The 25048-nt window shown below is 41.7% G+C and overlaps 1 protein-coding gene across 3 annotated transcripts in view; it reads left to right on the plus strand.

Moving 5' to 3' along the window:
• Positions 1 to 23579, plus strand: part of LOC134820796 (afadin- and alpha-actinin-binding protein B-like) — a 39998-nt gene extending 16419 nt beyond the window's left edge. The window contains exons 10-13 of one of the 3 annotated variants that reach the window (XM_063831423.1): positions 12854 to 13001; positions 14152 to 14332; positions 16559 to 16996; positions 19399 to 19481. In XM_063831423.1, coding sequence (XP_063687493.1) covers positions 12854 to 13001; positions 14152 to 14332; positions 16559 to 16985 — 756 coding nt within the window. In that variant the 3' untranslated portion in view covers positions 16986 to 16996; positions 19399 to 19481. Of the gene's footprint in view, positions 1 to 12853; positions 13002 to 14151; positions 14333 to 16558; positions 16997 to 18437; positions 18495 to 19398 lie in introns of all 3 variants that reach the window. The other 2 variants (XM_063831425.1, XM_063831424.1) reach the window with 2 other exon arrangements.
• The last annotated feature ends 1469 nt before the right edge of the window (positions 23580 to 25048 follow it).

Here is a 25048-nt window from a genome sequence, read left to right on the forward strand (position 1 = left end):
TTTACCACTCAATACTTAAAGTTGGCCTTACAATTGGCCACACAAGTAGGAAGTAAAATAAGGACCCGAGCACAGACTAAAATAGATCATAATAAGAGCACAGCTCAAAATAGAACAAAATCTGATTGGCAGTCACGCTGCACGTGACTGCCCGCACGTGACTGGCGCGCGTCCAATGGACGTTATGAAGGAGATTTGTTTTGGTTATAGCAGGAGAGATCACGTTTAGAGTGCGTCTGTCTGATTAGCCCACGTCACTGCACACGTGACTGTGCAGAGCCAATAGGGTGCTATGTAACTTGTGTAAGGTGTCTACGCTAGGTGCGTGTAAGGGACATCTAATTTATTATTAAACACAGCTGGCCGGCAGAGAATTGAAAATATAAGGACTTTTTATGGATGAAAATCGAAGCGAAAACCTTGTAACCCTATGTTTTCGAGTACGCTGAACAAGATTAAACTGGTTATAATTATCATACTCAAGGGCAAATTGCTTTTAAATGTACTTGAATGTCATAGATGCAATTATACCGGCTTATCGAGTGGCACCAGTCTCTCGCCACTAGTTCTCAGCTTATTATCGGGCTCGTGAAGGAAAGATCTCGAGTTCAGATGACGAAAACCATTTTCCCAAATAATGATTTTAAAATCTATTTTTCATATAGTAAGCAAGAAAAGCAGTCGGTAAGCATTAAAAATGTTAAAATATGTGTACATGATCAGTGTCTAATATCACATATAATCTTCATCAGAACGGGGTGAAACCTGGTTTCTTCACGTTCTTGTTGACGATCTTGACTGTCATGCCAATCTCGTCATCAAGTCGGAATGCTGGTGTGTCCAGACTTGAGTTTTTGTTAGGAGAGTGCTCTACCTTCTTTGGGGACCTGAACAACTGAAGGGGGTTCCTATACTTTGGTACAGGATAGTTCTTAGTTGGGGTCCCCAAACCTCTCTTGCTCCTCTCTTGACCATGGATAGCGGCTGGAGAGCGAGGAAGAGAGGCTGATCGGCCAGGTGGAGAAAAGGATGCCGATGTAGTTTGTGGGGCTGTGAGTGGCGAGGCCCCCTGCAACGATCCCATCTTCGGCTTTGCCTTTTCCTTGCCCTTCGGAGCCGATGATTTCAGCAAGCTGGTGAAAGACATCAGCTCCTTTCTGCCCCCTAGATTGTGCCCAACCCGTAACACGAGATCAGCGAATTTACGTCGCCACGAATTTGGTAACCGTAGTAACATTGTGTCACGTGTTAATTATGAGCCAATCATGGCAACCTGCGTGATAACTGATATAGAGATATATAAGGGACCGATAGATAAGGTGAGCTCAGATACATTCCTTATCCACATATATCCGTGGGAACTATTAACTAGTGTGTAAGTGTGGATCAATAACACTGTTCAGATTTTTTGGCACCAAAAATAAAGTGCAACTCCTATTCGGTTCGTGGGATATATCGCTTCTGGACAAATATTATGCGGGCTATATCAGCACGTGCTGTATTAGCGGGATAACAAATATCATCTACCGGCGCTGGCCCGCTGTACTACAAACAGCCCGCTACTGGATATATTGACACAAATTTACTAGCTGTACACTCAAAATTTGAGTCTCAAACCGTATTTGAGTCTAAAATACGGTTACTGAATTTGTGTCGAGCAGGCCTAGTTTTTAGCTATAATATCCATCTTAGAAAACCGAATTGAGGATTCCCAGCACTCAAATACAGTTAATAAATACTTTGATGTCCCTATGTTCCAAATTTATGGATTCATTTACTGTACACGGCACTGCATTGGGTAATCGTACTGTAGTGCGACACTTACTCTAGTGCGACAAGTACAGCTCTAGTGCGAAGTCCGACAAAAACACCCTCTTTCGCACTACAGTTATACGTGTCGCACTACGATCCAATTCCAGGATTAAACGGATTAAACGGATTAAACGTTAATTGGTCAAGAGAAGCCCTAACACTCCTGGCTTGACAATACAAGAATGAAATCATAACCTAGAAATCAGATACGAAAACCGTGAAGAAACAAATATCATAATTTAAGCTAAGTCTCTCGGGAAACGAAGTGCATCAATATTAACTAAGAATTTAGCAATCTCTTTTAAAAGCTTTGGTTGGGTGAATATGAGATCCATTCCCTCGAAGAGGTTGGTTTTAGCTTCAGGGCTAAGGCGGTCCCTGTTGTCTTGGTAGAGGGGGCAGGTTCTAAGCACATGAACCTCATCTTCAATTATGGGATCAAAGAAGGGTAACTCTGCCATGTACTCCAGAGAGTTCTTGTCCTTAGTGGAACATGTAGGACAGATACGATTTAGGATGTTGTTTCTTCTGACTTGTCCATGGCGTCCCGTTTCGATATTTAGGCGGTGAGAGCTAGTCCTTATTTGGGCTAGTCTTTTTGACTGGTTATATGGAAGATAGAGAGAGAGGTATTTTTCACAACCAAAACTTGATTTAATCGAATTGTAAAATCCAAGTTTTTTGTTGAGCTGTCTCTCTTCATCCCATTGCGTTCTAAAGCAAGAACGGAGAACATCTCGTTTCTGAATGGGTGATAGTTGCCTTTCGTTCGTTTCTGCCAGAAATTGATTCATCGACGTAATGCCGGAGTACCATGATAGGCCCATTTTCTTTTGTTCTGTGAAAGCATGTCGAACAAGGGCGTCCGATCTGGAAGTTTCCATGCTTTCTAGTCTTCGAACATAGTTAAATACTTGGGGACTGGCCTCAATAGCAAGAGGGTATCGACCCGTATCGCCCCACACTCCTGCATTGGAGGTTCTTTTGCCGACGCTTATAGTCCACTTTAAGAAGGAGAGGTGAACTTTCTCGATCTGATCTTCGGCAATTTCCTTGAGTTGAGGGAACTTGTTCCGGGAAGAGAATGCCGTCGTGAATTTGGTCTGGGGTAACCATATCTGACAACCGTAAGAGGCGATAGGGAGAACTAAGGCGTCGAAAAGCTTAAATATCACAGTTTTCTTAATTGACTGTAGGTCAATCATACTTTTGAGTGAGAAGTAGCTTCTGATAGCTTTCTGCTTCAATTTCACTTGTGCTAGCTTCAGACTTCCAGTAAGAGTAAATGTTATGCCGAGGTAGGTATATTCTCGGACAGAGGAGATGGATATTTGGCCGTAAGTGAAGTTTTTGCTTTCTTTTAGTATCCTCCCAGCACGGTTGAAAACCATGATAGCTGTTTTAGATATGTTAACTGACAAGCCCCACTCAAGGCAGTAGGATTCGAGAGTGTTGAGCATTTTCTGGAGACTCATCGAATTTAGGGCAAGCAGTATTAGATCATCAGCCCAGAGTAAGTGAGTTACTCGTGTCGAATTGATGATAGGCACTTCAACTTCTTCCAGCTCGTTAAGGTCTTCAGAGAGCTGATGGATAAATATCTTAAGGAGTTCAGGAGACATTGGGTGACCCTGTTCTGTGCCACAAAGAACATCAATCCTTTCTGACAGTTTGTTCAAGAGTTTAATTTTCGCTGATGAGTTAGTATACATGTGTTTCAAACAGCTGAAGAATCGGCCTTGTATTCCTAAGTGCCAAATCTTGTATAAGAGAGCTTCTCTGCAAACTGTGTCGAAAGCTTTGGCATAGTCGACGAAGCACGCGTAGACTCGCTCTTTCTTCTTTGATATATACTTCTCTACACATGTTGAAAGGGTTAGCATATGGTCAGCAGTTTGTGCTCCTTTGCAGAACCCTAGTTGATTCGAGGTGTCAGGACAAGCAAGATTTCTGAAACTGATCAGGCGCTGTAGAAGTATACCAGAAAATAGCTTCCCGATATTACTAGCAACAGCAATTGCTCTGTAGTTGTTTGGGTCGTATATACTACCTTTTTTGTGCAGTGGGGTTACGACTGAGGTGCTCCAGGGGTAGACACCAAAAGAGAGGCACTGATTGAACAAGTGTAAGATAGCGGTCTGCATGTTCATGTTCGAAGATTTAAGAAATTCGTTCAGGACACAATCCTCGGAAACCGCTTTGCCTCTTTTAAGGGAGTTGATGCATCTAAGGAGTTCTTCATGTGTTATGTTTTGATCGAGAGATTCAGAGAGTTCCAACTGCAAATTACTCCTAGTCATCCCGTTCTGCAGTTGCTCGATTCTAGTTTCATCGATTGAAGGTTTGCCATATAGATCTTTAAAGAATTTGCAGAAGTTTAGCATGTCAAAGACGTCAAGTTTGCTACCTTCTGTCTTCAGTTCTTTAAGTTTCTTGAATCTTGCCCAATTAATATTGTCACCTGATTCAATATCACTACACAGTTCTTTAAAGAAGGATGACTTCTTAAGTTTGATGAGTTTTCTGTGAAGACGACGTTTCTCATAGTAGCTGTTTCTAAGATATTGGCTTGCCGGGTTTTTTCCGTATGACTTGGCGAGACGATTCAGTTCTCGCTTGCTATTGATGCACGCAGCATCAAACCAGGGTGCTTTGGGTTTCATCCGAGCCTTTTTTCCTCGGTATTTTTGGCGCTTTTTCCTATTTTGTTTTGTATTATTATTAGGAGTCATTTTGTCGGCAACATCATTTAGAATCTTAACAATACCTTGACTTAGACGTATCACGTCTTCTTTGTTATAACATTCAGTTCCTATTATACTTTCAATTTGGTCTGCAAACTGAGGGGTATTTTGTACTGCAATATAGCGATACCGGTTCGCTTCATTTTCAGCCCCGTTCCATTTATGTTTTTTGGGTGCATCTTCCAGGGTTTCTGTTAGCGCTTCCGCGTCGGAGATAACACTTTTACATTTTAGTTTGCAGAAACACGGTTTGTGGTCAGAGAACTTGGTGAGTTCTAGGATTTGGAATGAAGATACTCTCTCGCGGGTATTAGGGGTAGCAGCAAAATAATCAACTACACTGCTTCCGTTGTAGTTAACCGAGTTGAAATCTCCGAATATATCTCCAAGTGTACACCCATTTAGGATTTGTAGATTGTTGCATGCTAAGAAGTCCAGAAAAAGCGCTCCCCTTGAGTTGTGTATTTGGTCCTTACTAATTCTCTCGACCGACTCAGGAAAACTTATAGGGTAATTTACTTCCGGTTCATGTTCATCACTGAGCTCTTCTGGTGTGGTGTTTTTACCGGCAGTTCTTGCATTCAGATCACCTACCAGGAGTGTTTCTCCTAAATTGGGGGTTTTGGCCCTAAATTCCAATAAGAGATCTAAAGTACTCGGTTCTGACAATCCTTTTCGTCGTGCTTTGTAAGAGGATTGTTCAGGGGAGTCATACACATTTGTAATAGTGAATTTCCGACTATCATCTTGGGGGAATACAGTGATGGCCTGGAGATCCGGACATCCCGTTCTTAACAGCTTGACGTTCGAAGTGAGGGAACGGTGTACACCAATACATATGCCACCAGAGCGAGAGTCAGCTCTTAAGCTATTGAAACACTCGTAATTGGGAAGCGAGAAGTTTTGTTTGGTTTCTTGGAGACAGAAAATCAAGCTTTGCTGCAGGATTTCCACAAAATCACTGTCATTTGTTTTAAGGCCCTCTTCGCTCATCACGGTGTCGTGGATGTTCCAAGATAAGATCGGGAGTTCCGAGAGGATTTTGGTTTCCAGTCTAACATTGGGCTGCGATATTTTAAGAACGGAAGAGCAAGACTCGATTGTGCTAGTCATTGTCTCTGTCCTTATTTGTGTATCTTGAGATATTGAGTTTTCTTACTCTATCTCTATTAAGTCCAAGGGTTCTTTGCAAGGAATCCTTAACTAGCAGCCAGATTTTCCTTTTACCCTCAGGCGATAGGGTTAGTTCAATTCCATGACTTCCAACAGTCCTTGTGATAAGGTTAGCTAAATTGTCATTGCAGGAAGTAAAGATACGTTTTTTGTACTCATAAGTAAGCCTGATCGAGCTTATCAGGGAGGACATCATTTCATTGACTTGTTGTATCCTTTCGTTCAGGTACGGATATCCCTTGATGGGGATGATTTGAGAAACACAGATTCTGGTATTAGTTGTTTCTAGGAGTTTATAAATAAGCTGTTTGTACTTATCGTGTAGATCTTCAGGGGTTGTCTTAAGCCAGTGTAGATCTTGGAGTCCCACATGGAGAAAGACTGTGTCGTATGAGACATTCTTTATTTTTGCTACCAGGCCGCCTCTTGACAGGATATCATTTACAGAAAACACCTTGTATGTGTTGATATCAAACTGTTTACTGAATTTATCACTTTCGAATTCGTTCAGCTGGTCGTCAAAAACAAGAAGGCATCGTGGCTTTTTATTAGTGTCATTTGTGCTACGTGGTGGTGTCGTCTCTTTATTTCTCTCCTGGTGACTACTAATAGAACCATCACGGTGGCTGTAGTTTTTATCATACTGGTTATCTTTTTTGGAGCCGTCTTGCTTGGCAGTCTTTTTTCCAGCATGTTGGTCGTGAGCTTTCTTAGCGACGAATGGTGTAGGTAAAAGAACTTTGTTCGCTTGTGATGGAGTACTGATTTGGGGTTTTTCTTCAGTTTGGTCAGCTCCGCTGGGAGGAGTTTCTTTGTTTTCCGGCTGTCGTTCAATCTTGTTAGCTGTAGCTAATACAACTTTGTTCGCTTGTGATGGAGTACTAGTTTTGGTTTTTTCTTCAGTTTGGTCAGCTCTGTTGGGAGGAATTTCTTTATTTTCCGGCTGTTGTTCAATATTGTTAGCTGTAGCCCTACAAGTGGTAGATCTCTGGTTTGGCGAGGGCGCTTCTCTGATCATAAGGATGGTCTGGGTTTCTTTGCTTTCAATCAGAGATGGTGATGTATTATAAGCTGGTTGATCTGTTTGACATGATGTTTCGGTATGAGTCCCTCTGTCATTTATTTTGTGATCATGGGGGTTTGTAGTTTGGGTTTCTCTGTTCATCATTTGTTTGGGTGGATTTGTAAGTAGAGCTTTGGAAGTCCCAACTTGTTGCTCTTGAGTAGATCTTTGATTAACAAGGTTGTCAAGGGTGCTTTGCTGAATCTTTATCATCTCTAAGAGAGATAGCACTTTGCTTTTCAGGTCTGACAACTCTGCGTCGACGCTTTTGGCTATTTGGTCTTTCTTGAAAAGTTCCAGCTGAGCTTGTTGATTGCTCGTTGTTTCTTGGAGCTTGAGAATACTATTCTCAAGTATTTTGAGGGGTTTTTCAAATGCTGGATTGCTCATTCCAAGGCTTCCAGTAGCTTGATTTGTTGGGTCTGGTTTTTTTTCCTCTGTTTTTCCGATTTTTGGTTTGCCTTTCTTGGGGACAAGTTCATGTGGTTCAGCAGATTCTTCTGGTGTGGTAGGAAAACACCTAGCAGTCTTTGAGTCTTGTGCAGACGGTTCATCGGTGTTTTCAGTGATTTTATCATCCTCTCCGTTCTGCTGAGTGGCATGTAATATAGCATTGCTATCCGAAGTGACATTAGCACAATTTCTCGTTTCTGCGGTAGTGTTAGCTGCATTATCGTTAGTTTTCTTGGTTGCCCTAGTCTTTTTGTTGCTCTTGTTTTTCTTTCCCTTTGGGTTTTGTTTTTTTGTCTTAGGGCTTCCGATTCTACTTTTTTCCAAGCAACAGATTTCATTGAAGTCACTTGAGTTAAGAGTACTGAATTCATTATTGAGGTAGGTTTCAAGGGCGTTTTTACGCATTCTAGCACTTTGAGGCACCTCAAGACCCATGTTCATCAGTTCGGCAGTGACTGCTTCATCATTAAGTCTCTTGACAAGTTTATCGATTAGACTCGGCTGGAGTTTCACCTTTCCTTGCGAAGCATCCAACAGGTGGTCAAGAACCATCTTCCTGTTTTGTTCTGAAGTATGCGCTACTCTCATGTGGCACAGCTTCACCAGCTCGATGATTTTAGATTTCGAGTTTCGGTCAGCAAGTTGCACCAATGTTTCTTTACTTAGAAACAGTTTAAGAGTTTTGGTATCAATGAATGCCGCGTCCGGTGCCGACTCTTTCGAGGGGTCGATGGTGCTCTGTGTCTCCACACTCGGTGGGGCAGGAGCTGTCGTCTCCTCAGGATGAGAAGTATTTGAGGCAGTCTTTATAGTTTGTTCTGCTTTATTGGAGTCAGTAACTGTCGCCTTCTCAGGGGTAGACGAATTTATGACAGTCATAGCGTGATCTGCTTCTGCGGACTCAATTGCTGTCGTCTTCTCAGGGGTAGAAGTATTTGAGGCGGTCTTAGTTTGTTCTGCTTTATTGGAGTCAGGAACTGTCGCCTTTTCTACGGGGTCATTTGCTGTCGTCTTCTCAGGGGTAGAAGTATTTGAGACACTTTTAGTTTTTTCTGCTTCTGCGGGATCAGTGTCTGTTGTCTTCTCAGGGGTAGAAGTATTTTGGACAGTCATAGCGTGCTCTACTTCTATGGGGTCATTTGCTGACGTCTCCACAGGGACACAAGAATTCGAGACAGTCTTAGTTTGTTCTGCCTCATTAGGATCAGTAGGTGTCGTCTTCTCAGGGGTAGAGGAAGAATTTGAAACAGTCTCTTCAGGGGTAGACGAATTTGGGACAATTTCGGTGTGTTCTACTGAACAATTGAGGACTTCGGTTTGTTGCTTTTCAATCGCAAGATCCAGAGTGTTCTCTGTTTTGACAAAGCAAGGTGTTATGATAATACTAAAATCTCCTTTGCCCTTTGGATGAATCCCTTCGCTAGGCAAGCTGATGTTCATATGCTGGTAGGTGTCTGGGAAGATTGTTAGGAGAGAGTTGTTCTCCAGTTCGATGTCATAAACACTTAGGCGCTTCTGGTCGAGTTTTTTTGCAATGATGTTGACGCATCTACTATCATTGCTTAAGTACAAGAGGGTGATAGGCTGTCCATCACTGTCAGGATGGCACTTTATAGGAAACTTTTCTGTTCTTTCTGGGAGGATGGTTAATTTTAGTCCATTGAAGTTTGGTTTGTTGGACAGCAGACGAGTTTGGTGAATATTCAACCTACTGAGTAGGTAAAGTAAACAGTTTCTCTGATCAATTGGGTGGAGTGTGTTTCTGTTTGAGTGTTTCTGTGACACTGCTTCTATTGCTTCCTCACACCAGGCCATATTGACAGAAATGTCTGTTTCTCGATGACTTATGTCGTCACCATGTATTGAGAGGGCCTTGGAAATTTCTGCCATAAGTTTCCCTCTATCGATTCTTCCAGTGTCTTGCTTGTCGAGATAATTGTGCTCAAGGTGGATGTAGCTCCCTAGACCAGCACTACAGTTGTATAGTCCAGGATCTCTTACCCTCACACAGTCTATTCCACCCTTACTGTGGGATGGAGAAATACCAATAGATTCTGATAGATTTCTCTTCCGCTTAAGCACCGGGGTTTGGTTTGGGAACGTCGAAAGAGATTTCAAGTTTGCTCTTTGTTTTTTTTCTCAGGAGGTGTGATGGTGGTACATCGTAAGGGCCGGTTCTAGTGAGTGGGGAGTTTTCTGATCTAGTTCTGATGCGACCCTTGAGTCTCAGCGCGATGGGAGTGATCTCGGGACAAGCTGTCCCGGTGTAGGTAGTAACGTTCTTGTTGTTTTCTTTGTCTTCCTCATCATGGTGGCTAACGTCAACTTTATTAGTATCAGTGTCAGTGGTATGTCCGTTCCTCGGGACATTCTCCTCTAATAAAGTGGTATTTTGGATAGATACAAAGGACAGTTCCGATATATTCGATAAACCACTTAGATTGCTGATTTCTGATATGTTTGGATCATCTTCAGTCGGTCTCTCGAAGGTATTACCATCTTTGTCTTGATGTAAGTTTCGGCCGAACAGGGAAACATTCTTTGCAGACTTCCACATCGAGCCTAGTGAGTATGAGATCCCGTTCAGTAAGGACATATCAAACGCTGGATAAACTGATTCGTTGAGGTTTATCTGCGTGGAGTTGGCCACGGCAGTCTTAGACTTCCGTAGATGGCCTTGAGCGGAGACTTCATGGTTACTGTAGGTGTCATCGGGTTGATGATTATCATGTTCAGTCATTTCGGATTCTTTCAGCGCAGTAGCTTCACACTGGTGAAGCAGCCGTGGTACTTTGCTGTTATTCTTATCATCGTCATCTTCATCGTCATCTTTACCTGAGCTCAGTGAGCCATTCCGTGATCCGTTGAAAAGAGCTCCTCTGCTCTTGATCTGAACTCTTCTTGACTTGGTTTCAGATGACTTTGAAGAGGTTTGTGATGAATTATTCCCTGTGTCGCTATCCTGTCCATCAGATGTGTCATTGGGGCAGTTATCACCGCTGTGTAATGTATCATGTATTTCTCTTTTTAATACATGTCGTGTATAGTTCAGCAATGTACTTTGGTTACATTGTACATGTCGTGTACTGAGTTTGCAGCTCACACTCCCGGAAGTAGCACAGGGAGTGTTGGTATAAGGTGTAGTAAATTTTACAATATCTACCCGGGCTAGTGGCGGGACTGACACCGCGGGCCAGCCGGGTGGAGAGACTGCGGCTTCAGTCCGCTCAGACCGCTGCTTTTTGCATACCTCTGCAGTTGTGCTGTTTTGACTCAGGGTGGGACACAAGAAATGGGACACAGAGTATAGGTTCTGGCAGAGAATTGACAAAAAGATGTAAGTATTGTGCGTGTCAGGAGTGAGAGGTTGCCTGTTCGAACCCGGTGTGGTGATTGTCCTAGTATTATGATACACATTGTTATAAGGGCTAGAGTTTAATAATTCAATATATTTCATAAAATAGACTATCAAAACTCTCAATCTCAATAATAGATCAGTTACTAATAGACTGCAGACAGTTAATCTAAAAATAGACACTAATGTACGTGACTCCATATAAGGAATAACCTGAGTCACTTCCGGTGTGTGTGGGTAATAACTGTATGGGGGTCGGTGTTCATTGCGAGTACTGCAGTGTTGTAGTTGTTCCTCTAGTCCTGCTTGCTTCCTTGACTTGTAGTCATCTTCTTGTTGAGCACTGGAATGGTAGGATGCCGAACGAGAATAGGAAATAGACAATTGTCATTCATCGGCACCACGACGGTAGTGCATATAAATTTTACAGTACTTAACTTGGGGAAAAGTAGCTGCAGCCTGCGCTTGTAGGTGTAGAGTTTCCAGAGGTAGAAAGGGATCCTTTAGAGAGTAGTTGGGAGGTTTTCCGCGAGAAAACCTCGGAGGGATCTTCATGGTTGGTATGAGTTCCATTAGGAGGTGACACGTGTCGAGGTTAGTGTTGAATATCGATCAGCGTGTAAAATCAAACGTATAACAAAAGCGCGTGTAACAAAAGAGCGTACTCTAGTGCGACATGACAATATCCTGTCTTATTTCCATGTTCAGGTCAGATCCTCTTTCGCACTAGAGTGTATGAGTGCCCTTCTTGTGGACCTGATTCGTCGGGTCTTTTCACTTTACTTATTTCGAAGTGATCTTGTGGACCCGATTCGTCGGTTCACGTCATGTATTTCGAAGTGATCCACTGATCATAATTCCTTCGGCTTCGGGTCAATGATTTTAAATTGAATATTATACAGTCCAGGTATTGGGTATAGCGTACTGAAGTGCGACAGTGTCGGCCTTGAAAATTCTCTGTCGCACTTCAGGCTCTGCACAGTCACGTTTGCACTTTGCAGTGATGTGCGCTAACAGGAGTGTCAACCAACTTGTAAGTAGCCCTAACACAGTCATATGATAATAATTAGTTCATCATAAAACCGCTATGAGTAAAACTGCGGACTAGAAATACCGCTTATACTCTTATAGAAGTCCCGATACAATCCTTGATACTGGACACTGGTTAATATACGTATTCGTTAATGTTAGCAAATGTTGAGAAAATGGTTTTCGTCTTCTGAGCTAGAGATTTTTCCTTCACGAGCCCGATAATAAGCTGAGAACTAGTGGCGAGAGAGACTGGTGCCACTCGATAAGCCGGTATAATTGCATCTATGACATTCAAGTACATTTTAAAGCAATTTGCCCTTGAGTATGATAATTATAACCCGTTTAATCTTGTTCAGCGTACTCGAAAACATAGGGTTACAAGGTTTTCGCTTCGATTTTCATCCATAAAAAGTCCTTATATTTTCAATTCTCTGCCGGCCAGCTGTGTTTAATAATAAATTAGATGTCCCTTACACGCACCTAGCGTACACACCTTACACAAGTTACATAGCACCCTATTGGCTCTGCACAGTCACGTGTGCAGTGACGTGGGCTAATCAGACAGACGCACTCTAAACGTGATCTCTCCTGCTATAACCAAAACAGATATCCTTCATAACGTCCATTGGACGCGCGCCAGTCACGTGCGGGCAGTCACGTGCAGCGTGACTGCCAATCAGATTTTGTTCTATTTTGAGCTGTGCTCTTATTGTGATCTATTTTAGTCTGTGCTCGGGTCCTTATTTTACTTCCTACTTGTGTGGCCAATTACATCCACACTTTAACCTTAACCTTACCATTAACCGAAGACTAATTACCTAATGACCTTACCCAAAAACCTTGTTTAAAATGCCACAGTGGCTGAGTGGCGCTCAGTGCATTAATTGGCCTGCATATATCACGTGTACAGATTACGGACCGATGATTGGCTAGTGATTGATCACGATCCCATTAAATTTCAAACTCTATCACAAGGGACCCATTGGTTACAATTGCGGCACATTTCTAGAATATGTGGTAACACTACTGTTGTGATCAACCTTCTGGTGTTTAACTGTTGGAGGGGCTCTGGACATGTATTATACAGATTTGTTTCAGAAGCTTTTGAAAAGCACTCTGCTACCATCGTGATTGCTGACGTCAAATGTTTAGATTTTCATAATATCTGGATTAAGGATTAAAAATACTTTTCATCGCATTTGACAATGATCTATCACACAGCACAAGCGATTCAGAGAAGAACGAACCCAGCTGTTCGAAAGCAACCTCCTCGCCACCCCCAACCTGGCCTCCATCAAACGAGAAAACAACCATCGACATGACAACAGACACGAAACAAGAACCCCCGAGTCCCCCATCACTATAACAGGTGCGTGGTCACTGGTCACGTGATGTGTGTACGTGGTGTGTACTGTGTACGTGGGTTTGTCTGTTCTTTCTTCTGTGATGTGAAGCAGGCATGTGATGTACCCAAACCTTGGAGCACAACTGCTGTGTCTCTTGCAAGTTGCATATCGTTTCTGTTACTTTTGACTCAGGCGTGTACATGTTTTGTTGGATTCTACTAACATCTTATCAGATCACATCAAGTCTATGGATCAGGATCTCAGTACCTCAATTTGCATAGATGATGTCATTACCGAGCTTGACAACATTCACCACATTTTGAGTGAAACTGGTACTCTTCAATCAGTAGAACTAGAAAACTGCATGTTTTCTCATGAAAAAGAGTAATTTTGAGTTCGAAAAAATGAATTCTACTTTGCAGTTTTGCACGTTCGGCTTCTCAGCAGCTACAAGCTGGAGATGGCTAAATCACTTCATTTTCTTTCTCATAAACTTCTTCTGCCATTAGAAGCATGTAAATCTTCTCTGGATAATTCACTATTCGACTATATCACTAATCATTTATATCTTTACAATGAGTCTTTTTCCATACCTTACAAATCACTTGTATTGGTTGATAGCTAACTCTTCATTGTTCCAAATAAAACTTGACTCTTATTACAATTACAAGTTAACTTTTAAGTTTAATTTTAAGCGTATGTGTATATAATCACTTGTATATAAATACTTACTTTGTGGACAAATGCAGCCGAAGGATATGATATCGTCAAAACTAGCAGCAAAGTAAACCATTCAATTATAGCTCGGTCGCGAAAAGATAGTCGCTAAAACTGAGAGGCCAGCTTTTCGCGGCTGTGGTATAGACTTTAAGATCGAACAATTGCATTCAAGATATAGCACACTTTGGAAAGCTCCCATCAGTCCTACATCCACATTATTTAACATGGCGCACTGATAACACACCCATTTGTGGGGATGGTCCCTGTTGAATCGCCTCTGTGCTACAAATTTGTCTTGACACGTGACAGCGGTGTGAACAAATCATTGGTTAAGTCATGTCGTGTATCCTGACAAACTTGTCTCACTTTACCGCCTATTTTCCAGTCTTACAGTTACAGCCCCTAATTAAAAACCCAATTAACCACTCAACTAATGACCTAATCCCCCTGTAGAGGTAGCTCGACCTGGTCTGCGTGAGGGACATCTCTACTTCTCTCCGGCCCCCTCGGAGACACCCAGCCACCTCACAACGCCTCCCCCCACTCAGAACACTCACATCGCTTCTACTGACGAGTTTAACAGAGAACTTTCCAGACTTGATCTTTCAAACTTGCACGGGAAGATTCTCAACGAGTAAGTTATCAAAAATTTACTATTTTTCGTGAGATATTAAATTATTTTTTCTAATTTTTATCCAGGTATAGACTATAATAGAAAGTACTACAATGGGGGGGGGGGGTGTCACGTCCGTCTATGTCCGCTTGTCTCATAGAATCCAAAAAGGACAGGACATAGGCGGACATAGGCGGACATAGACGGACATAGGCGGACATAGGCGGACATAGACGGACAAAGGCGGACATAGGCGGACATAGGCGGACATTAATGGACACCTAAATTGCTAAATAAAATGTTCAATTTTTGCTGTTATAGGGGGATCATGTTTTTGTCCGTTCCTCCTCCTCCCCCTGGGTCTTCCTGATCTTCCTCAGTCCTCTTCCTCCTCCCCTCCTCAGTCCTCCTCCTACTCCTCCTCCTCGTCCTCAGTCCTCCTCATCAGTCCTCAACAGTCCTCCTCCTCCCCAGTCCTCCTCCTCCTCCTGAGTCCTCCTCCTGGGTCCTCCTCCTGGGTCCTCCTCCTCCTCTTCATCCTCCTCCTCTTCCTCCTCAGTCCTCAGTCCTCCTCAGTCCTCCTCCTCATCCTTCTCCTCAGTCCTCCATCCTCCTCCTCAGTCCTCCCCCAGTCCCCCTCCTCCTCCTCCTATTTAGTCCTCCTCCTCCTCCTCCTTCTCAGTCCTCCTCAGTCCTCCTCCTCTTCCCTCTCAGTCATCCTCCTCAGCCATCCTCCTCAGTCCTCCTCAGTCCTCCTCCTCAGTCCTCCTCCTCCTGGTCCTCCTCCTCCTCTTCATCCTCCTCCTCTTCCTCCTCGGTCCTCAGTCCTCCTCCTCCTGGGTCCTCCTCCTCATCCTTCTCATCAGTCCTCCTCCTCCCCAGTCCTCTCCCAGTCCCCCTCCTTCTCCTCCTCCTATTCAGTCCTCCTCCTCCTCCTCCTCCTCCTCAGTTCTCCTCAGTCCTCCTTCTCATTTCTCCTAAGTCCTCCTCCTGAGTCCTCCTCCTCTTCCTTTAGAGTCCTCCTCCTGAGTCCTCCTCCTCCTCCCTCTCAGTCATCCTCCTCAGTCATCCTCCTCAGCCATCCTCCCCAGCCATCCTCCTCAGCCATCCTCCTCAGTACTCCTCAGTCCTCCTCCTTCTCAGTCATCGTCAGTCCTCCTCCTCAGTCCTCCTCCTCCTCCTCCTCCTCCTCCTGGATCCTCCTGGGTCTTCCTGATCCTCCCCAGTCCTCTTCCTCCTCCCCTCCTCAGTCTTCCTCCTACTCTTCCTCCTCGTCCTCAGTCCTCCTCATCAGTCCTCAACAGTTCTCCTCCTCCCCAGTCCTCCTCCTCTTCCTGGGGCCTTTTCCTGGGTCCTCCTCCTGGGTCCTCCTCCTCCTGGGTCCTCCTCCTCCTGGGTCCTCCTTCTCCTCCTCAGTCCTTCTCCTCCTCCTCCTCAGTCCTCTTCCTCCTCTTCCTCCTCCTCCTCCCTCTCAGTCATCCTCCTCAGCCATCCTCCTCAGCCATCCTCCTCAGTCCTCCTCCTTCTCAGTCCTCCTCAGTCCTCCTCCTGAGTCCTCTTCCTCCTCAGTCATCCTCCTCAGTTCTCCTCCTCCTCCTCCTAGGTCCTCCTTCTGGGTCCTCCTCCTCCTCCTTCTGAGTCCTCCTCCTGAGTCCTCCTCCTCCTCCCTCTCAGTCATCCTCCTCAGTCATCCTCCTCAGCCATCCTCCTCAGCCATCCTCCTCAGCCATCCTCCTCAGCCATCCTTCTCAGCCATCCTCTTCAGTACTCTTCAGTCCTCAAAATGTTTGTCCGCTAATGTCCACCAATGTCCGCTAATGTCCACCAATGTCCATCCAAGTCCGCCAATGTCCGTCCGGGTCCGCCAATGTCCGTCCGAGTCCGCCAATGTCCGTCCGAGTCCGCCAATGTCCGTCCGAGTCCGCCAATGTCCGTCCGTGTCCGCCAATGTCCCAAAAAACACGTCCGTTGTCTCATAGAATCCAAAAAGGACAGGACATAGGCGGACATAGACGGACATGACACCCCCCCCCCCCCTACAATGTTGGATTTCTCGTTCGATTTTTTCGAAAAAATGTAGCGTCATCATCGACAGTAAAAGGTTTTGTTCGTCAAAAATGGTGTGGGATTTGAAACTCTTAAAGTCAAAAACATCTTTAGTAAAAACGTCCATTTTCCCAAAACGTGTGATTTCTCGCTCTTGTTGTAAAAAGATGTATATAAGAAGAATAAGAGAAATGATCGCAGGTTCAACTACTATTTCGGTCGAATGCGAAATCTCTTCTCCAAATCAGACAGTCCATCAAACTCGCTCACTTCCACACCTAAAAAACTCCGTAAATCGGACAAAACAAGACTTTCAAAGAGTGACGATCATTTGTTCAGCTGTCTCTCATCTCAGACCTTCATACCAGAAATGCCTCGCTCAAAATCACTAAGCAATGTAGGAACACTGTCCGATATTGATACAACTCTGCGTTCTGACTCATTGCTAAAATTCACAACGGCCTCTGAGAGTATCGGCGTGATTCGTCACGCGACGTATGATAATGACGTGATGTCACGATCCACTCACGTGACGTCATCAGAAGACGTGTCGCGCGAGAGTCTGAGCGAGCTCACGCTGTCTGAATATCTAACACCTGTCTCTAAAAGTCGGTCTAGTGTGCCGTGAGGGGGCGACCTGTGAGTGCGTGTGTTAGATTGCATGTTGGGTTCCACTCTCCTTCTCTATTCCCGTTTACTTGAAAGATTGTGCATGCTGATTTACATGAACCAATTCAACAATCAAAATCGCGGGAAACCTGATTTAGGTCTTTAGGTATATTGCACTGGGAAAGTGTGTGTTAGTGTTTTGTAGAAGTGAGAAAAGTGAGCCTAATCATGAGCGCGACAGTTTATCCCGGAAATAAATCCACCTTTTTTCTAACATTATTATACCAGCACTAGTTTTTAATTTTCATCCACAAAATAAAACACGTTCGTAATTAGATAAATACTTTACTTTAACAAAGTACAGAAATTTTAAGAAGAAACTTTTGTCACTACATTTCCATATAAGTAGGTGACCGTATCATGACTCATAATGTATTTTGTATGGCTACATTTCCACAAATTTCATTATGCAACACCAAAATCCGTACGTCATAAAGTGAATGTTGTTGCCTCCTTTAATGGCAACAAAATCAAAATTAAAAGCAGACGATTCCAAACATGCTGTCTCTTTAAAAACTGCCATCAGTGACACCACGTCGTATTGCCTTCTTTGACGACTACTCTCACACAGATAGGGATGTACTACTTCTCGTATCACATCCATTTTCTCCAGTATTAATCTTCCCATTTTGCATCCGATCCAGTTCCACGAACCTCTGAATTGGCCGCTGCAGAGGAAATCATTGACGAGATCATTGACAGATCTGTCGTAATTTTGCATAAACTTCTCTGACGATAAAGGACAAAAGAAAGGGACAAAATGCCACTTCTTTATTCCATTCCAGAGGCAATCAGAAACCTCCGTTCTTTTCTTCAGTGATTTCAGCTTAACTGCTTTCTCTGCTTCTTTGAGTAGGACAGGTAGGTTGCTCAAGACATTTGTATATGTAATGTTACCATTACATGCCATAATAACCGATACATGCATCATGTATCTAAGCATATCATCTGGAATATTCTTCCACCATTCTCTGTTTCCAGTACACAGATATGAACGTACTATTTTCTCCGCAAAATCTACGTCCATCTTCTTGCCTTTGATTACGCGATTCCGACATAGAAAAGTCGACAGTAACAGGATAAGAAAGAGGACACGCATAATAAAATGAAAACGGTCCCTGGAAAAGTTATTCTTAATAACGTGGGGTTGGGGATTGAAATTCGTGGGTAATCTTTTCGGTGCTGCAAGTGGTATACAATTATATCTTGTTGTCCAGGTGGCTGTTAAAGCTGAAATTACTAATGAGATTTTGCACCTGTACTTTACTCATTTGATTGGACTGTACGTTCCGAAATTCTGAAACATTTGTATAGTCTTAGCTATGGCACCTGTTTTTGATCAAGCTGTAATCACCGATATGTTTTCCGATTAAAATTTGGTCCATATTCTGTTAAATCTCACATTCTTCAGGACAACACTACACTCCATAGCACTATGAGAGGTTCAAACAAATCTATCACGTGACACGTAGGTTACTGCTGTCAGCTCAAACCTTTTATCTACACAATGCTAAGAAAGATCAGAATATGCTTCAGAATATGAAAGTTCAGAATCGTTTTTTGGAAAAACCCTTGCTACATGTTCGCTAATTCGCTATATGTTGCCATTCTGGTGTCGGTGATCATTAACTAGAAAATGCCAAATCTGCTGTATTCCGCAACAAATATAACTTTTAGAATTTAGATGGCTGCTAACTTTTAGATTTGGCCACATTCATTTAGATCACTTATTATGTTACCTATGTAACATTTTGCCGACTGTTCGTAAAACTGGCACGTGTAACGTGTATGCAACTATTCTGAGTTTTCGTTGAACAAGCCTTGCCGAAAACGGTGCTGTGGAATGGCGCTCATTGATAGTCACAATGTCTCTGTATATCGATAATATGCAGATGCTTGATTTGAACTTGTCGAACGTTGTAATAACTTCAATGAAGGTGCATCAAGTTTCAAAGATTCGAGATGCTGTCAAGAAATGAAAGTTTGGTATGTTTGTATGGGGAATGACAAGCAGCTTAGTCCCATGAAGCAGTACTGATAGCACTGTCGATTCCACTTCTGCGCAAACTTCTGTTGTGGAAAGTGGGGAAAAATCTGGTTTCGCGTTATGAGAATTTCACGATATCTCCGTGCCTTCATGCTTCTATACTACTAGAAGGGTTCAAGACAATTCCTAAATTCTACTTTTTATGCATATTTTAAAATTACCCCGAATGCTTTCGATGCTCATATCTCTATGCTATGCTGTGCCAAATTTTTAAATGCCACAAACATGTTTCACTCAACGAATAAGTTAACTGATCTAACAATATAAACAACAAAGTAATGTAATATGTGTTTACTACGGCTCAAGTGATAACATACCTTCCCAGGAATAATCTAAACGGAAGTATGACTGACAGCAAGAGTGTAAGCAGTGAAGTTAAAGACTGCAGTATGGAGAGTAGTAGAGACCTGTTCCACGTCAAACAGTCCCTCATCAACCAGTACATGAACACTCCTGTTTGAGAGTGATGTTTGGGAGTGTAAAATGAGTAATTTTTCATTTTGTTATTGTTTGGACTAGTCCTGAAATTTTAAAAAATGTTTGGATTGATGTTACACAGTGAATAACTAGTACAGCTAGTGCCTAGCACTGTACCCCTAGCGCTTAGCACTGTACCACGGATGTGAAAAACTTGCCTTTGAATTTCTAGCTTTTAGTGGCCATCTTTTCCAGGCTGAGGTATAGCAGCGCTTCAGCGATGGTTTATAATCGAGGCTATTAACTTTATCATTATTATTTAATTTTTTCCTTTTCACCCTTTTGAAAAAAGGCAATAGTGAAAGGTTACGAATGGAGGTTTTTGCAGAAAAACGTGGATTTTGGAGAACGAGATAGGTGGGTTTAAATATGTCGTGTGTCCTTCCTTCCGTTCGTTACCATGCAACAAAAAGTTGGGCGCGCGCGAGGATTGCTTGCGGAGATGTGATGTATAGTAGCCTGCGCCTGTGATCTATGAATGCGCGGCGCGACTGTGTTTTAATGTATATGATGCATGTAATGTATAATATTACTATTAGGTAATACGCCCAATTTGTACGTGGCACGCGTAGTGTATTGATGTGTACACGAGTATAGTTTACATTTGCTGATAATTTCTTGAATTACAGATACAAGTTAAGTTCTACGGTAATTGAACTGAATTTCAAGTGTTTCCCGTATTTGATGCATAATTTATCAATATTATTATCTTGAAGATTGAAGTGAGCTGATTGGAGCTTATACTTAAATTTATAGTAAATGTGAAATGGAAATCTAGCGTCCGCCAAAACGAAACAACGGGCGCAATTCTTGTTGGATTTGAAATGGATTTTTGAAAACAATCTGGGATTCCAGAAAATTCATAACCAAAATTTGAGATTGACGAAAATAAATGAAAGTAAAACAGTAGCGGAACTAAGAAGATGGTTTACGTTTGATTTCGATGATCGCTCAAATTATCGTATCAACAATTACAAATTAAGAAACTGTTGACATATTATTATGTCAGCCCCCGACGGAGTTGACCCTAATAATATTTCAGCGCCAGCATTTTTTCCGTTTCCAATCTCCCCTCCTCCTCTAATCCTTTGTGCCGACGTAATATGTTTGTGCGATCCAGCTAAATGTATTGAGTATTAAAACGGCTGAACTGAGTAAAGAATACTATTACTGCTACAGTTTAAATCGATATATTTGACATCGATGAATACGGATATTTATCACAATCGCTTAGTAAGTCATGATAGCTAATATTAATTCAAGCATTGGAAAATTTAGCGTTTATATTTGGGATATTTCAAAAAATGTGAGGTTGTAAGTCTAGAACCAGTGTTGGCTTGTTGTTGGAACAAGATTTTGCGGGTTTTTCGCATTTTGTTTTAAATAATTCAATATCAATAAAATCAATTGTTATTTATACTATTTGTAAGACTTTTTGTTCGAGTTTGTAGTTCAAATTTAACGTACCCATTCCCTCCCAAAATTTTGTGAATAATGCCTCTGTATGTGTGTTATCACCTCATCCTCTGCACACTCCATGCAGTGCGCAGTGAGGCTTATTGTTATGAATTAGAACTGGAAGAAGAAGCTGCGATAGCATCCGATATAAAACGTAAAAAAACTATAATCCGTCTGCAAGGGTCCTTACTTCGACCTCAGCTCCGTGCCAAGTTCCAACTGTACGGACCCCTACTAGTACTATACAGTTTCACCTACCCGGTTACCTAGCTTGCAGTTGCTAGTCTATTGCTCGCTCCGCTCACTGTTCAGGAACAAGGAAGCTTGAAAAGTGAAAAAGCGCCGCACAGAGATTTGCGAGCCAGGTAACCCTACGTCATGCACACAGCACAGGGGGGCTGAAACCAAGTTTTTGGTCTAATGTTGCCATTTGTAGTCAAACTTCACCAAAAGCAATTAACCTCATGATACAGTTGCTCTCGTCCAATGAAATCGATGCATTATATTGATTGACTTCACATAGCCATTTGAATTTTGTATACGCGTAAGCTGCGTGACGCGCTTGTTTCACTGCAAGCGAGAGGGCTCTGGTACGTTAGTAGAGCAAATAGCCATCGATATGGAGTTGAAGCGAATCCGGCAATTTTACTGGTTTACTAGCCTTTGGTTTGAAATGCATATAACAGCACTTTGACATGTTGATGTAAAGTTTGTTAAGGATCATATACTTTTTATACAGCTTAGCAATTTGTTGCCTTTCTCATAAGCTTCTTCTAAAGTTTTGCCATCAATAAAAATGTTGGTGTCGTCAGCAAATAGTAATAGTATGAAGGTTCCTAAATCCGAGGAATTGGCAATATCATTTATGTATAGAAGAAAAAGGAGCGGTCCCAAAACAGAGCCTTGTGGAACTCCATATTTAATGATAACGTTTTCGGATTTTTCATTAAGGACTTCTGTGTACTGTGTTCTATTTGATAAGTAGCTTTTAATAAGACAGTTTGCATTGCCTCTTATTCCATACCTATCTAGTTTTGTTAGGAGTGTACTATGGTCGATTGTATCAAATGCTTTACTCAAATCTATAAATATTCCTAGAACATGATTTCGTTTTTTATGCTCTCTTCAATAATCCTAACAGAGTAGTTAACAGCATGGCTAGTAGAATGGGACTTGCGGAAGCCAAATTGGTTTTCATCAAGGATATTTTGCGACAGAGCGAAACTGTAGATACGGCTGTATATCACTTTTTCAAATATCTTACCAAATATAGGCAGTGTAGAGACAGGTCTGTAGTTTCCTACATCCTCTTGGTTTCCTTTCTTAAATATGGGAGTAACTTTCCCAACTTTCAAAACATCGAGAAATAGCCCGCTCATCATGAGTTTGTTGAAATGTTGGGCTAAAACAGGGCAGATTAAATGAGCTGACTTTTTGATTATACGGATTGGGATATCACTAGATTTGCCATTTTCCAACTTGGAAATTATTTCCATGAGCTCAGTATGTGAACAGTCAGTTAGGAATATAGAGTTATTGTTGGATGGCAGAAGGTAGTCTTCAAATGTTGAAAATTCAGAAGCCTGTATAGGCAGGTCAGCTATTGATTCATTTAGAGTGGAGGCAATGGAGTTAAAGTATTTGTTGAACTCGTTTGCAATAACCCTTCTATCTGTTATTTTTCTGTTGTCGATTATAAATGAGAGTTTTATAGACTTTTTACACTTCCCTCTAAGTTCATTAATGATCTGCCATGTCTTCTTACGGTCGTGCTTATTTTCTATGATTTGGTTGCAATAAGAGTAAGTATTTTTTGCAGAGTTAATTACAGATTTGAGGATCCTTCGGTATACCTTGAAGGTTTTTTCGAGAACATGGTCTCCATCAGGGTTTGCCTTAGTTTTAGATGTAATCCAGTTTTAATTCATGTTCTTTTTTTCAACGGCTGCTGAAATACTATCTGTTATCCAGCTGGGGTTATTGATAGGATTCCGTTTAGTAGTTTTTGGCCTTACAAGTTTGCATGTTGCATCAAGTACATGATCAAATAATTTAGTAAAATCTGAGAATTCATGAGAAGTGTGGAGCTTTGAGAGGTCAGTGTTCAGTAGGGTTAGGAATTTATTAAGGTTGGCATTACTGAAGTCGTAGTAGTAGTACTGGACATGTTTTTCACTTTTTGGACCAACCTCAAATTCGATGTCAGTGAATTCAAATGTTGGAGCATGGTCACCAATTCTATGGAGTGATCAGCGATCGCCAGCACCGGAATTGTGATCGATAGTCGAAACAATATTATACATTTTTACGGTTATAATGAAGCTAAAAGTAATAACAAATGTTGATAAATCATATTTTCAAAAACATTAAAAAGAACTCGCAGCCAGGCATGCCTGATAACATTATGAACCCATATTTTTTTAAACCTGATATATATATATTATATTCATCCAAAATATGCATATTTAAGTTAATTTGAGTCCTTGAAATGTGGCTGCGTTTTTAATGTACTATTTTTCAATAATGTCCGGTATCGCGATGCAGTCCTTTTTGAATCATCCTATCAGCATAATGGTCAATGGTGTCCAATTAGCCAAGTAAAGGTGACTTTCCGTTACCTCCTAAAAATATAGTTTTACAATTCTTGTTACAATTTCAAAATCAAGAATTATTGAAACCTACCATATTTAGGGATTTGTAATGGTCTTAAACGTAAACTAATATGGGCTATGTGGTATGGTTAATAGATCTTTAATTAAGTATTTCCAATTTATAGATTTCGATATCAAAAGGTATAGTTTAAGTTAGTAATTATAGTTACCGCTTAATTTATTCTCTCGGGTTCGTATGCAAGATATCGGGCCACCCAAGCCCCCCTCTTGTCTCTAGTTTTTCTTCTCGGTCTCCTCTCCTGATGTGGTAGTTCTGAAAGTGGTGAGGATTATTTGTTGCTATCGCAGTTTATACTTTTATATAATCAAAATTATCATATAAATCAATTTAATAATCATGGGTATCCGTATAGTGGACCGTTGCCAGTGTCTCTCTTTCCCAAACAAAAGTAAATGATATTAATTTGAATAACCGTCTGCAAATGCAAAATGATACTGAGAATGAAATCGGTCGCTCGCTTTTCCCATTCACGGCTTACGAATTCCCCTTTATTGAAAATTCCGATCCCGGTCGACCTATGATACTGTATTTACTGGTTCGAGGATTCCGTCGTCAAAATTTGAAAATTCGAATATTTTAGACCACGCCTATTCAATATTAAAACACCTATATTGTTTTCTCTGAACATGATTATTAAATGTTGCATATGATCTGAAAACATGAGGCAAAACGGATGAGAAATGACAAAGTTATCAAGCATTTTCTGTTTCTCGTTAACAACATTGACTGGTTGATTAGGTGACACCGTGACACGACACCTTAATTGAGCAGCCTTAACAATTCCCATAATGTTTAACGGGGTCACCCAATCAACTTCAAGTGATTAGGTAAACCAATCACCTGATCACACGTAATGAATAAACTCGTTATGCTTCATATCTCGGTTATCTGAGAAGCTATAGTTCTAATTTTTTCAGGACAAACGTAATTCGAATGGCAAAACACAATTCAATAAAATTTAGCTCAATCCGGCTATCCAAACTATCAAATAAATGCAAAAATGAACCTTCATTTGAAAAAAATGAACTCGAATATTTTTCGATTTGACAAATTCCTCGAACCAGTGGTGGTAGTAATTTAAGTCATACCAAATAAATAATAATATAATAATAATAACTTTTGGCCACTGACTTTTGGCCCACCCTGTATATAACAATGCCAATATGTAACTTTGTCATTGTCATACGTTGTATGACCCGCCGCGCACGAGTGCGCGGCTCCCCCTGTATCGTAGTAACTCTATCGTAGAAACTCTATAGTGAAACGACCGTGGGGGTCACGACGTGATACAAATGTAACTGTCGTGGGAAAACAGAATCTAATAGAAATCACAAATGAGCAAATTTATCACCTTTCTACTTTCGCAC

The sequence above is a fragment of the Bolinopsis microptera genome, chromosome 9 (assembly GCF_026151205.1).
Source record: "Bolinopsis microptera isolate Bmic1 chromosome 9, MBARI_Bmic_1.0, whole genome shotgun sequence".
Classification (NCBI taxonomy): Eukaryota; Metazoa; Ctenophora; class Tentaculata; order Lobata; family Bolinopsidae; genus Bolinopsis; species Bolinopsis microptera.